The 15,335-nt window shown below is 42.4% G+C and overlaps 1 protein-coding gene across 1 annotated transcript in view; it reads right to left on the reverse strand.

Annotated features, from left to right (window-relative positions):
- Window positions 1–15,335, reverse strand: part of SYNE1 (spectrin repeat containing nuclear envelope protein 1) — a 375,752-nt gene that overhangs the window by 144,561 nt on the left and 215,856 nt on the right. Inside the window, exons 77-87 of the mRNA XM_054722584.1 lie at window positions 14,639–14,976; window positions 14,041–14,185; window positions 13,159–13,377; window positions 11,328–11,587; window positions 9,859–10,024; window positions 9,367–9,522; window positions 7,156–7,308; window positions 6,354–6,536; window positions 4,928–5,065; window positions 600–785; window positions 33–155 (exon numbers count right to left, since the gene is read on the reverse strand). Coding sequence (XP_054578559.1) covers window positions 33–155; window positions 600–785; window positions 4,928–5,065; window positions 6,354–6,536; window positions 7,156–7,308; window positions 9,367–9,522; window positions 9,859–10,024; window positions 11,328–11,587; window positions 13,159–13,377; window positions 14,041–14,185; window positions 14,639–14,976 — 2,067 coding nt within the window. The remainder of the gene's footprint in view (window positions 1–32; window positions 156–599; window positions 786–4,927; window positions 5,066–6,353; window positions 6,537–7,155; window positions 7,309–9,366; window positions 9,523–9,858; window positions 10,025–11,327; window positions 11,588–13,158; window positions 13,378–14,040; window positions 14,186–14,638; window positions 14,977–15,335) is intronic.

The following is a 15,335-nucleotide window of genomic DNA, read 5'->3' on the forward strand; positions in this document are numbered from 1 at the left end:
CCACTCAGCTCCCCTGGATTGATTTTGCTCACCTGTCGATGAGAGAGTTGCTCCTTGAGACTAAGGCGTCCCACTTCCGGGGAAGCCAGGGTTGTCTGGGCTTGCTCCAGAGCCACTTGTAGGTGTTTTAGCTCTGCTTCAAATTGTTTCATATCCTGCGGAGGAAAAGCAATACGAATGTCAACACTTAAGCACTTGAAGTTCAAGTTCAAGGTGAAGAATAGCATCACAGTCAAGAAGGCTCAGCAGAGGTGAACACTATCCCTCCACTATAATACGCCATTGTTTGTTTTGTTTTGTTTTTTAATCCTCACCCGAGGATATTTTTTCATTGATATTTAGAGGGAGTGGAAGAGAGGGAAAGACAGAGAGAAACATCGGTGTGAGAGAAACACATCGATTGGTTGCCTCCTGCATGAGCCCCAACCAGCACCCAGGCCGGGAGGAGCTTGCAACCAAGGTACATGGCCCTGACTGAATCGAACCAGAGACCCTTCAGGCTGCAGGCCAACACCTTATCCACTGAGCCAAACCAGCTAGGGCATGTTTTTTTTTAATGGACTTCTCAATTTAAATGATGACTATTTTTTTTTTTTTACCTTGGCAGCATCTTGGAGATTCTGCAAACGCAGTTTGATCATCTGCCGCAGCTCCTCCGCCTCCCGTCCCAGTTCGGCCACTTGCTGAGACATCTTTTCTGTATAGTACACGCTAGCGAGGCACTGCAACTTCTCAGCCATCACTTCCAGATCGCTGTAAATTTCCTCTGACTCTTCCAGCATGGTCTAGAGTGAAGTATCGATATTCATGATATTGATAGGTAGGTGGAGAGGTATTGGTAATCAACATGGTGTGGTGTACCGTAAAGACCATCGGACTGGGAAGGGAGTAAGGAGACGTAATTCACACTTCCCCACATGCACTGCATAGGAGGGCTCTGTGTGCCCTCGTGTGTAATCTTCACACCCCTGTGCCCATCCCTACCTACTATTAACCCCATTTCACAGAAGAAGAAATCAAAGTTCACAGACGGTAAACAATTTGCCGAGGCCACGTGTTATTGAGTGTTGGACCATGAGGCTCGGGCTCTGTCTACCACCCTGAGCTGCTCCCTGGCCAAGGTAGGAACAGAGCATCCCAGCAAGAGCAGTGCTTTGCGCGTAGGGAGGCTTCCTCAGGCCGCTGGGCCTCCTGTCTTTCATCACACGTATTTCAACTAAGGAGATGTGTTTTAGCTTTCATATTCTATACCTACAAGATGAAAATAAAACAAAAGCTCTTCAAACAAAGAACAAACTTTTGCTCACTCGCCTTAAGTGAGACAAGGGAGTAGAGGCAACCTAGGATCCCAGGTCTTTCGGGATAGTACCATCTACTGGGAGCGGGATTAACACGAATGGGTTAACATTATTTTATCATGTGCTGTGCACGGCCTGAGTGGTGTGAAAGAGAAGACAGGGGTGAGGAGGACAGAGGTGAGATGACCTGCAGGCAGTTGGAGAAGGCTTCCTGGAAGAGCCTCGCTCGGAGCTGAGTCTGAAGGATGTCTGCATTCTGACCGACAGGGAGCAGCACAGACAAAAGCACCGAGGGGACTGAGCACAACGTGGGCAGGTACTGGGTGAGTGATGTATAAAGACAAGTGGAAGGTGAGGCCCTATTCTTAGGCAATAGACTCTGATTTTAAAAAATAGAGTACAGCCCAGCCCGTGTGGCTCAGTGGTTGAGCATCGACCTATGAACCAGGAGGTCACAGTTTGATCCCCAGTGGGGGCCATGCAGGAAGCAGGGATCAATTATTCTCTCTCATCATTGATGCTTCTATCTCTCCTTCCCCCTCTTCCCCTCCTCTCTGAAATCAATAAAAATATATTTTTAAAAAATAGAGTATACTTTTTCTCATAATAAACATTATATATGGGGTGGGTAAAAGTAAGTTTACAGTTACAATATAAATAAATAATACAGTAATTAGTAAATAATAAAAGAATGAACTCTGTTTCACATACTCACAACTGCAAACCTACTTTGCCCACCCTATATATCTATATATATAAAAGCCTAAGCGACTGTTTGACCATTTGATTAGTAGCTATGACATGCACTGACCACCAGGGGGCAGATACTCAATGCATAGGCATGGAAACATGGAACAGATTGATGAATCTCAAAGGGAAGCGGGGAAGGGGAAGGCAGGAAGAGATTAACCAAAGATCTTATATGCATACTAGAGGCCCAGTGCTCAGATTCAGCCTGGCCTGCAGGGATTGGGCCAAAAGGAGCAGTCCAACATCCCCTAAGTGATCCCAGGTTGCAAGAGGGTGCAGGCCAGGCCAAGGGACCCCACTGGTGCACGAATCCGTGCACCGGGCCTCTAGTGTATAAATAAAATATTCCATAATCCCATACCTGAGAGATAACTTTAAGTAAGCTATAACTGCTGTTACATGTGGGTACATTTCTAGGTAATTGAGATATTAACCCTACAACTCTCCATCTTTCTTTATCACCTGACATTAAAAACATGCATTTTCTCTCTGTGCACTGGTTTTGGATAAACTCAGGTGGCTTTAGTTACGAAAGCAGGCACAAGAGAACTTGCTGGAACAGTGCGTGTAGGCCGAATTCTCTCCTGAGTGTCGTGGGAGGTAACCACAACACCCAATATCTGTCCATCTGTACTCAACCCACCCAACTGCCCAAGTCAAACAAGCCTGGGACTTGTCCTTGGCTCCTCCCTCCCATGCAGCCACTCCCACAGTCTCCAAACCCAGAATTCCAGCTCAGTAACACTCCTTGCCTGTGTCTTCTCTCAGCCTCCAAAGAGCGGCCTTGTCGCTTCCTCCTGGAATACTACAGCCACCTTCTAATCAATCACCTCCTAGGTTGTCTTGCCTTCATCAACCTGCTCATTTCCACGGGGCAGTTTAGTCATCTTTCTTAAAAACACAAGTCTGTACTTGTCACTTGCCTGCAGAACATCTGTCAAAGGCTTCAGAGTGAGTTTAGGATCAAGTCCAAGTGCTTACCCAGCTTCCATGATCTGCCTTTTCGTTCGCTCTCTACTCTATTCTCCGAGGCCTCTTTCTTCCTGGCCTCCTCCCCAGATTGCTCCTTCCAGTGCACAGCGCGGAGCTCCCTCACTCACATACTGCAGAGGCGGGCTGCCTGTCAGGACTCAGCCCAGAATCACCTATTCCTGAGGACAATTCTTTCACCTTCTCAAACCCTGCAGTCTGGGTGGAGCACCATCTGTGGGATCCTTAGGCAACTTGATCCCTTAATGCCTGCATCACCATCACCTGGAGTGTTATTGTCTAGATCTGTCCCTTTAATTATCAACTCCCTCGGGGCAGGGACAGGAAATACTGTTTGTACTCCAAGTGCCTCCTGAAATTCCTACCTTTGAAAAATACTTTATAAATGTTTTTTGAATAAACAAATGAGCACAGGAGTTATTTGAAAAAAAAAAAAAAAAGCCTTTATGGTTGTTATAAAAATTGCATTATATTCTATTATATCCAAAAATTTACTCAGAAAAGTGAACTGACATTTATGTTTCCTTTAAAATTCCACTCTCGTGACTAATCCCGCATAAAATATTTTCTACGTTGTGGACCACAGAGTAGGAACATTCTGATGATCATGATCCATTCTGCCAATTGTTTTTCAAAGAGATTTTATCATGTTCCCAGGAGTACATGAGAGCTCTCGCTTCTTTAAATATAAACTTTAACAAACAGTGTTACCTTGATTGTTAAAATGTGTTCTCTCTCTTAAATTTGTATTTGTAGACTTCTAATGAGGCTGAATATTTTTTTCATTGTTTACAACCAGTTGTATCATAAGTCTTGCCTGTTAATATGTAAGCATATCCTCAAGTAGAAGATTGGGGTTGTTAAGGGAAGATTTATTGAGACGAGTGTGTGCGATTGATTAGAGAAGAAAGATTGTGGGTACAGGAAACCAATTAGAAGCCTGTTAAAGAAGTCCAGGGAGCAAATGAGGCTTTAATCTTAGAATCCTGTCAACTGGAATAGAAAAGAGGATAGATTTAAAAGACATAAGCATACAGAAATCAGAATAAAAGAAAGAGAAAATCTAGAATACTTGAGGGTATCCATGTAACTTAAAAGGCATTCTGTCTTTTACTGCAAGATAACTGGGCTGTTAGATATCTATATCTACTTCAAACCTGAGTTATAAAAGAATGAAATGATTTCCTGGATGACATGCCCCAGAGAAAACTGCAGAGGAAATGAAGCAATGTGGCCACCTTGTGATGCGGACTCATTTCTGACCGCTACTTCCTGTGGAAGGCCAGGAGACAGGCCAGGCAGAGGGCTCAGAGGCGGAAGCCCGAGAGCTCAACACCCAGGCGTCAGATAAGGTGCTTAATGTCTGCACAGGAGTTACACCATTTGATCTCCTACTAATTCTGCAGTATACATCACTTGCATCTCCATCGTATTGATGGGAAGACTGAATTCAGAGAGGGAAAGTAGTTTCTTCCAAATCACACCGCCCTAAGTGGCAGAGCTTGGTTTTCCCACGAGTCTGACTCTAGCCTAATCATCTTTCTGTCGGTCACTACATCTCTTCATCCGGAAGAATTCCCCACAGTATCCCAGCATATAACTGTTTCAAAGAAGCAGCAAAAAATGGAGCAATTATTTTTGTCTTGAGAAAGGAAAGTGTAGGGGAGATAGAAGGTATCCATTTATTTTTACAGTCTTATGAAATCTCATAGGTAGCTACTGTCAAACGACTGGACAAGTCATTGGGCTACCTTAGCTTTTTTTTTTTTTTTTTTAATCTGGCATTTACAGTAATTTGGCATCATGGACCTCTAAATTTTCTCAGTTTTGTCACTTAAATTAAGTTGCTCCTTTAGTTACTCTTTGAAAACTATTTTTCCCCAAGTTACCTGATGTGAAATGTATTGTTCCCGAAGTTGTTTTGCAGAATTCCACACAATCTTTGCATGTACCAATACTTTAGCTTTGTCAATCCACTTCAAAATGAATTCAAGCAGTTCATTGTATTCTTCTAAATGTGATGTTGCCTAAAAAAAAAAATCATTAACATTCAGATAACAAATGAAACCTCTATTTCTTGAGCTTTAAATCAGTTTTTTGTCTCTTTTTGGATACAATAGTCCTATAGTTGATCATTATAATATCTGAGATATTTAAAGTGTCAACGTAAGAAACATCCAAACCCATAGAGAATTTTTATTAGTTTATTTGAGGTAACTGATGACCTATGTCATGGAGCAAGATCTCAAAGGCTCCACAGAATAACAGCTTTGCAGCTTCTTTTAAAAGTGAAGGTGGGTATGTAAGGAAGATTGGAGGAGATTAGAAGGTGGTGATTGGATTACAGGGTAGTTAACAAGATTATAGGCTATCTTGGTTACCGTTTATTTTAAAGGTGTGCTATTCTAGAAGCTCAAGAACAGTGGACAGGGAGAGGTGGCTTAAAACCTTTCACTAAAGAAGTTAGATGTGGAGTGTGACTACCCACCATGACCTGCCCAGTTAGTAACTTACAATTGGCACCAAGTGAGGTTACTTCTCATAGGAATCCTTCCCCCTTTTTTAGTTTACAAAAGGTATCATGAAAAAGCTTGTCCTTGCTAAAAATATTTCAAGGACTTCCCAGTGACTTTAGGATAAAGTCCAAGTACTTCATAAGTTTGAATAATCTGTCTTTAAAGAAAGTTCTCTCTTCTTATCTCTTATTCATCTATCTAGCTCCCTTTCCTGCCTCCTCCCTTCTGTACTCCATCCTCACTGAAGGTGGGGATTATGGCATTCCAGGTTTCAATTCCAATATTGTCATTCATTGGTTGCCAAATTCTAATTTAACTCGTCCCTAGTTACAGAAAACATACACAATTGATTAGCAAAAGTTGAGTCTATACTCAACAATTATGACGGATGTGTGTGACTTGAACCTGTTAAGTAAATGATAGCTATTAAATATTATCTGTATATCTATATACATATCTTACTTTAAGATACTTGAATTCACACAAACTGAATTGTGAAATATGTTAATGGATGAATACTCACTTTACAAAATACTTTCCCAGTTTACAAAATATTCACCCCAAAAGTGTACTTACATCACCACCTTTGTCAATGAATTTATAATACGGCTTGATATCAAATAAAGGCAGGATCTGTATGTCTAATTCTTAGGAACACAAGTGTGGTGTGAAATAAGCTACTCTTAATAAATTATTCTCACCATTGTCAAGATCATCTTTTTATTTATTTTCAAAAGAGGAAAACAGAACAGAGAATTTCTGCGCTTGAGAAGTTGGATTCCTGGCCTGGAACACATACCTGGCTGAGCTTGAAGGACCGAGTCTCAGCCTGTCTGCTGGTCTGCTGGTGGAGTTCCATCAGTTTCCCGACCTTCTTGGTCAGCGGCTTACCCAGTTGGCCATTCTGTTCCGAGAACTTTTGTACTGCTCCATCCAGTTCCATTAACTTTAAGTTACAGGCATCCAGTTCCTCCCCTAGCACCTAGATGGTCATCAAAATGAAAGAACATCAGACTACAGGAAATAAATGTCTCCAGATTTTTCAAGTTCAGAAGGATGATATTAAGTGATCTTTGTATAAGATAAATACAAATAATTGGTATGACCATGATCAGGTCATTCCCATTTCTTGGGTTGGAAGTCAGAGCAGGATGTTTTGCAACCCTGGTGTTTATTTCCTATGAGGCTGAGAGCAGTAACATTTTCCTTCTGCTCCACCCAAAAGGATTAGTCACTTAACTCATCAGCAGAGTGAGAACTCAGATTTAGCTCCCAAGAACATCCTTCACTTTGGAATTGACATACCCGTATTCCTAACTCATCATTTAGTTCTCTGCCACTTCTCCCGCTTACCCACACATGCATGTATATTTATGAGTAAAGTTCAATTGTGATGATAAATTATATCATGTAAATAGATCTATGCTATCATATTTATAGAGTTTCTTTATTGCCTCTCTTTACTGTCTGGTTTTAATGAAGCTTACTGATCAAAAAGCCCTTTTTTTTTTTAACAAAGATATTCCCAAAATGTACTAACTCCAAAAAGGTACTGAATGTATTCAGCAGCACTCCTTATGTTCCCAGTTCTCTTTCCTTACCTTTTGGTCAGTTTTAGCTTGAACTAAGTTATCTGTCTTTGCTCTCAGCTTAGTTAGAATAGTTGTGAGATCTTTGGTTATCTTCTGAATTTGCCGGCTGAACTCCTGGCTCGTGGCCTTGCTCTGTTCAATTTGTTTTACTTTGTCCTGGATCTAAACAATCAATGAGAACAGCAAAACCAAGCATGGTTAAAATTGAGTAACATACTAAAAACCTCAGTGTTGACAAGGGATTTCAGGTGGTTCCTGCTGCTTTGGCATCTGTGAGCTTTGTCGAAACAGTCCCTGTAGTTACAAACTCACATCTTTTCCATGCAGCCTCCCCGCCCCCATCTTCATGCCTTCGCTGCAGGTCTTTCTGCTGCTCTTTCAGTAAAGGAACAAAACAAGCAACACATGTACAGTGATTCACTCATCAAATATTTAGCGTCTTCATAGATGGCCATGTAGATAGCTGAGTTTGAATCTCTGTTTACTAACACTGTGACCTTCAGCGCACAGACTCCTCCTCTAAGAATTTTTCTTCATAATATGCAAATCTCTTCCCTATAACTGGAACACACTTATGTTTCCAAGCACCTTTCCATGAGCAGCTGCTAATGACCTAGTAACTCTGTCTAACTTTGCAATCGAGTCCCTACAGGATGACAAGAGAACATTAAGCACCTCCAGTGGAAGGCGAAAAAGAACAGTTAACATTTACACATTTCTAATGGCTGTGGTTTGACTTGATAACAAATATTCATACTTTTGCTTATAATAAAATGCCAAAGGAAAGAAGGTAAAGGAATTTTCTCTTTGTATAAATGAAAGGCTGCAATACATCTAGAAGGGTGACTGGTAGCCTCTGGGCACTCAATGAATATTTGTTAAACACATGGTATATATCTTATTTTTGTTGTTGTTCCGTTAAGTCTTTTTTTAAAAAAAAAAAAAGTTAAGGGAAAGCAGATAAGTTATTTCTAATTATATGACACTAGAGGCCTGGTGCATGAAATCTGTGCACGTGGCGGTGGGGAGGGGGTGTCATCCCTCAGCCCAGCCTGCACCCTCTCGCAATCTGGGACCGCTGGCTCCTAACCACTTACCTGCCTGCCCGCCTGATCGCCCTAACTCAGTGGTTCTTAACCTTTCTAATGCTGCGACCCTTTAATACAGTTCCTCATGTTGTGGTGACCCCATAAAATTATTTTCGTTGCTACTTCATAACTGTAATGTTGCTACTGTTATGAATCATAATGTAAATATCTGTGTTTTCTGATGGTCTTAGGTGACCCTGCTAGCAGTTTTCAACCTGTGGGTCAGAAAACACAGATATTTATATTACGATTCATTAACAATAGCAAAATTACAGTTATGAAGTAGCAATGAAAATAATTTTATGGTTGGGGGTCACCACAACATGAGGAACTATATTAAAGGGTCACAGCATTAGAAAGGTTGAGAACCACTGCTCTAACTGCTCTCCCCTTCCCAGCTGATCCCCCTAACTGCTCTCCCCTGCCAGCCTGACCCCCCTAACTGCTCTCCCCTGCCAGCCTGATCCCCCTAACTGCTCTCCCCTGCTGGCCTAACCCCCCTAACTGCTCTCCCCTGCCAGCCAGATCCTCCTAACTGCTCTCCCCTGCCAGCCTGATCGCCCCTAACCACCTCTACCTCGGCCCTGCCACCATGGCTTTGTCCAGAAGAATGTCCAGAAGGTTGTCCAGAAGATGTCCAGTCTAATTAGTATATTAACCTTTTATTATTATAGATTATTGTTCATGTCTGTGATCATCAGGTGTGTATATGTTTTATCTAATTTAACAGTATTTTTTTTGTTTTGTTTTGTTAATCCTCAACTGAGGATATTTTTTCCATTGCTTTTTCAGAGAGAGTAGAAGGGAGGGAGGGGGAAGGGAGAGAGAGAAACAATGATGTGAAAGAGACACATCAACTGACTGCCTACTGCATGCACCCCAAATAGGGGACAGGGAGCAAACTTGCACCTCACATACATGGCCTTGATGGGAAATTGAACTTGCAACTCTTCAGTGTGCAGGCGCACACTCTAACCATTGAGCACACTGTCCAGGGCAATAGTATTGTTTTATGCTGATCAGATTTTAAACTCTATATTCATAAAGATGTAGTTGTGAAAATCAAGAACTCTTGTTCAAGAATGCTGAGCCTATAAAAGGGAAAGGCAGTCTTTCTTGGGCACGGGTTTACCTGGTCATGGACAGTTCCTAGGTTCAATGCCACCTCTGCTAGCTGCAGGGAGAGCTCAGAAGGTAGAATAGCATAAAGACCCAGGTACTTGGTCTTCTGCTCCTCGGCTACTGTCTCAATGTTCTGTCGGTGCTTTGTGGCTTCTGTTAGAAGAATCTGAAGGAAAGATCAAAACAAGAAATGTCTGGGAGCCTAAAGAAATTTCCATGGGTATAGAGACAAGACAATGTATTGTCCATCAATACACGATTAAGTGTGGAATTAGAGAAACATCTTAAGAAAAACCAAACTTTTCTTTACCCTCTGAATAAGAAACATAACCACTTTATACAGAACAAACAAAAACCCCATCCAATAATACTAAAAGCCTTTTATATAACACATTTCTGAAAACTTTTAATTCAATATTTCATTGAATCTAAGCAAGTGTGTCATATTAAAATCAGGGCAATTTTTTAATGTTGGGTACAAGGAATGAGGAGAGTTTTGTACCTGAAGTTCTTCAAGTTGAGCATCTATTTCTATTGTTGGATTCTCCAAATATTCCTTCGTTTCCCGAACCCAGGATTTCACAGAATTGATTTGCGTCTCCACTCCTTCTCGGTCCTTCAGCTCCTGCTTCACCACCTTCCCGTTACTCCTCACTTTCTCCTGCATGCTTCAGAAACAGTTCAGGGAGAAAGCAGAAGTGAACTGGAAATGAAAGGAACCCCTAGCTCACAGCATTATATGATCCAAAACAGACATTTTTTTAAAGGTGAAATCTCAGATCTTTCTGCAAGTAAATACATGTCCCCAAAACTGTCAGCTAATTTTCAGTAAGACTTACGTTTGGTTCAAGTATACTGGAAGAATATACATCAGGTGAAGTGAATGATTTTTCCCTGGAAAATTGAGAACTGACACACTCCCATGCTACTACATTGCAGTTAATGTTCTATGTAAAATAACCGGGACATGGTTTATTTAGTTTCTCTCCGGAAATCTACTCACATGAATCTGGGTCATCAGCCTTTAAAAGTAATGTGTAATTGGAATATCTGTGGCTATTAGAAACCAGTCTTTGAAGTCAAGCTTTGGAAATTTTACAGTTAATAAATGTTCAACACCCAAATTGTAAGTCTTTCTTTGAATTGACGTAAATTTGGTTAAAAAGTGGAGCCCAATTACCCTGAATTCATCTATAACTGAAGAGGTGGATGTAGGACATGTATGAACAATAGTCGCTAATACAGCAGTTAAATGATCTATTGACATTTCTTCTCTGGCCCCATAAGTGAATCAGGCTGGTTATGTATCATTAAGTTTACCTTCCTCTATCTACCAAGTTCGAAAAGGCTTATTTGCCTGAACTTTGGCATCACCCTTGTTCTAATCTCTCAGTCATCCAGGTTAGCCAGTGAGTTATCAAGCTTTTCAGAACTAGGTTCTAAGTAGCTCTCAATTGTTCCGCTTTCAAGCTTTGTTTCTCAGGAAGAGCTGCATCACCCAACAGTTCCCTGAAAGTGACATGCTTACTTCCAAGGTTTCTTACAGGCCACCCCCTTCTTTGCAAAAGTCTCCTCTCCCCTCGCTGCCTCGCGCAAGCTGCTCCGTCTTCAGCTGAGGGGCGCCTTCCTTGCCTGCCCTCTGGGGTTCCCTGCCTCCGCTTTCTGTTCCTTTCTCACCTTTTCCAGGCTTTACCCAAACGGCCCCTGTCATTGCCCTTCTCTGCTGCTTGACTGTGAACAATATGAAGGCACCCACTGAATCTGTTCGGTTCATCCTGTATTTCTATTACTGGATATGTTTGTCAGATAAATAATTGAAGAGCTAGGAAAAATAGGAAGCAGGGATGAAGGGAACAGATCCCCCCCCAGTTGTAAGGTGGCATGGTGGAGCACCCCCAGACTCTATAACCACACTCATCCCTTTGGGCCATGGCCGGGGTCAGGGACAGAGAAGGAAGGGCGTAAACTTACTTCAGGCACCGATCTTGCATGGCTGTGATTTGCTGCATGACGGGCGGCTCCTGCCCGGGGGATGGAGCGGCCCCGTCGGGGAGCATGCTCAGCGCCTGCTGCCGCAGCATGCCTAGGGCCGCCTGCTGCTGGTCCAGCTCCAGGGTGAAGGCGTCGTGATGTTCCAGGAGAGCCAAGAGTTCCGCTTTTGAGGCTTTCTCGGCCGAACTTCCCGGTGATTTACCTTCCAGCTGATGGATCATGTCAGTGGCTTTCTTAACCTGATGGAAAACGTATGTAACATGAAGCCAGAAAATAAACTCCTATAAGTACACATTTCACCCTAGTGCGTCAAAGCTCATTAGAGATGAGGGTGTGAACTCCAAAGTCCAGGACACTAAAGCCTGGACAATCTTCTTGACATGCAAGGAAAAGCCATCTTTATAATTCTGGGTTTAAAGCTTTAATCTCAAAATAATATCAGGGCTATCAGAGATTGCATAACACAGAAAAAATGTGTGTGTGTGTGTTTTAAGTAAAGGACAAATGAAAAACTCCCATATTTATAAAGGAAGATGTGTCTTAAAATATGGAATCCTACGTAAAAGATGAAAAAAAATTAATATAGGACTTGGGACATTGGTTAAATTCCTGCTCGTTTCCATGGCAAAGAAAGATGTATTTTATAATTTTTCAGGGCCAGGTAAGAACGTTTCACTAAGAAACTGGCAAATGGAGGACAAGTGGGCTTGTCCTCCTTTCAAAATTTAATTTCTTGGTTTTCTTATTAAAATGATTGGACCCTGAGGTGAGGCCACGCGCCCCAAGGTCATGTACCTTGGTTGCGGGCATATCCCCAGTAGGGGGTGTGCAGGAGCAGCTGATTGATGTTTCTCTATCATTGATGTTTCTAACTCTCTATCCCTCTCTCTTCCTCTCTGTAAAAAAATCAATAAAATATATTTAAAAAAATAATTAAAATGATTGGACCCTGAGGTGAGGCCACGCACCCCCTGGGTCCCGGTGAAGCCGTGCCCCTGGGTCCGGCCGAGACCAAACCAGAGGGAGTCAGACCTGCATTACCACCATTTGTCCACCATCCAGAGCTGAGGGGTCAGTGCCGACATGTACACATAAGGAACTGGTGGACATTGATATTGGGTCTCAAAAGAACTGTTGGTCCAGAAAGAAACTCACTACAGACTGATTCATTTGCCTGTCAGCATAACTATTATTGCTCATCTCACATTCGGTTCTTATAAGTATATCTCTAGGGACACATGATCTCACTCATCTAGGGGAAATGATGAATAACATAGACTGATGAACAAGAACAGACCCAGAAACAAGGAGGCATCGATTGGACTGTCGGGCCTCAGAGGGAGGATAGGGGAGGGTAAGGGCCGGGGGGGAGAGATCAACCAAAGGACTTGTGTGCATGCATACGAGCCTAACCAATGGTTAAGTTCAACAGGGGGTTGGGGCATCCATGGGGAGGGGTGTGGGATGGGAATGGGGGGATGAGGACAAATATGTGACACCTTAATCAATAAAGAAATTAAAAATAAAAAATAATAAAAATAAAAATCAAAACAAAAAAAACAAAAAAAATTTATAAAAAAGAATAAAAAAAAAATAAATAAAATGATTGGACCCTGACTTGGGACTAAATCGCAGATGGCATATTGTACAGTGTTTCATCATTTGGTTTTCATGCCACTGAATAGAGATGTGGGGGAAAACGCTTTTTACTTTCGTAAAGCCAATTTAAAACAAAAGCCAAATGCTGCTTTTCAAAATCCGTGAGCATCAGGGAGGAAGCGGTCAGGAGCCCCTGAGTGAAGGAAAGCACCTTATTGCTGAGGCTCTCCCACGCCTCCGCTGCGTCCTCCAGGATCTTCTCCTGGTCCTGCGCCACCGCCCGCAGCCGCGCCCAGCGCTGCCAGACCGTGGTCATGGACCTGCCGATGGTCGCTTTGCTCGCGTCGTTTCCAGCCTTCTCCAGTTGTGAAGCCTTACCCTCCAGGGCCACGATTTTCTCGTGAAATGAGTGAACCCCTGACACTAAAGCCTAAGGTGGGGAGGAGAAGAGGATGAGGGAGAGGAAGAGATTTTTTACAAAAGTTCTACGGATTTGAGTAAATCCCACGATGACCTGCAGAAGGAAGTGCCCCAACATATATTCTTTTTTCCTCTGCTAACTCTTACTTTTACATGGAATTCTTCATTGAGTTAGGCTTGGAGTCTTTTTTGAAAGAGACAAGGTGGATATTTATTAAAAGCCAAAGTTTATTTGCTATTTGAGATAAAATTCTCCCATATATAAAAGGCAGCAAAAATATAAGGGAACTGAGTTTAGTATTTAAGGATGGTATAATCTATCTTATATTGCTGTGATATATGAGGGCGACTCAGCTACTAATTTGTGAAATTGTATTTGAATTAATCTAAGTTATTGCCAGAAAGGATTTACTGGAATTCATTGCATCACACTTTATCAGAAGCAATTGCTCTGAATGTCTTTTTAAACCTAGCCATGCACTTCCAACTGAATCCTAAAAAAGTGACAGACAGCATGCAATTAAGTAAAAACTGCTATGAAACATGCTTAATGTGTCCTTTCCATGTTTAAGGAGCCCCGATGAAGCTGGATTGACCTGATTCTGGAACTGCAGTATCACAGAGACCCTTACAAAGACAACGAAAGGACGTTAAAAACAACAACACAACTAGCCTTGTGCTCGGACAGTTTTCCTTCTGCTTCACGCCTGGAAGAAGTCTTCAATAAAGAAAATTCAGACAATTTCTTTTCGGCATCATTCATCAATTCGATAACCTCTTCCCTTGCTTTCTGGTAATCCTGCCACTGAGCCGCACACCTTGGAAAGGTCCAACAAAAACCCATCAGCAACATCAAATCCCAGGCACAGAGCTCTGACATCAATATGCCTAATGGCACTCAAGAGAGAAGAATGAACGTAGGCGTGGATGTTCATCATTAGTATAGTCCTGTTTTCCGTGTGAAAATTCATTTCAAAACACCTCATACTTCTGCCCAGCTGGTGTGGCTCAGTGGTTGAGCATCGACCTAGGAACCAGGAGGTCACGGTTCGATTCCCAGTCAGGGCACATGCCTGGGTTCTGGGCTCCATCCCCAGTGGGGGGTGTACAAGAGGCAGCCGATCAATGATTCTCTCTCTCATCATTGGTGTTTCTATCTCTCTCCCTCTCCCTTCCTCTCTCTGAAATCAATAAAAATATATTTAAAAATAAAAAATAAATAAAACCCCTCACATTTCACTAGAATACAGAGATTCAAACCACTCTAATACCTCCGCAAGAGATCTAGCTGGGCGTGGGAGTCCTGGATCACCCTCCGGCTCTTCTCCTCCAGGGACGTCATTTTCTGTGCGAGCTCCTCTTTGGCAGTCGGCTTGATGAGTGGGTCGAGGTTGGCGACCAGGCCGTGGAGCTCCTCCAGGTTACTCTGGAGCTGATCCTCTGCGCTAAAAAACTCCGTGTGGCTTCTGAGACTGTCCTCCGCACTCTCCACGTCCAGGCCGTGGCCTGCCAGCTGCAGCATTTCGTGGGCATCCTCAAGCCAGTCGCTCGCGGCTTGGAACACTTGATAGTACCTTTGACATTGACTGTATATTTGAGTCAACGTAGCCTGAAACATAGTAATTACAAACACAGTCAACCCTCAATTGCGGTGTGTTTGCAGGAAATCGTTGAATATTTCCATTTCTTTTCCAGTCCTTTGTCATGTGGATGTATGCGTATAAGTGTACCGAAAAGTTGGTGGGATTTGTGTGTGTGTGTGTAATCCATTGTTAGCCTTTGTTTTCCCTTCTGCCAATCTTGCTATAATTTTATTATTATAGTTAAAATATGTAAACAGGGACAGAAATGAAATAGAAATGTATACTGGTATCTTGGCTAGTTCTGAGACTTTCTCTCACATGTGTACGTCATCCTATACATACAGTCATGCTTAGTAATATGTGGCAGACTGAATATTTACCCAAG

This window comes from Eptesicus fuscus, chromosome 10 (genome assembly GCF_027574615.1).
Source record: "Eptesicus fuscus isolate TK198812 chromosome 10, DD_ASM_mEF_20220401, whole genome shotgun sequence".
Lineage (NCBI taxonomy): Eukaryota > Metazoa > Chordata > Mammalia > Chiroptera > Vespertilionidae > Eptesicus > Eptesicus fuscus.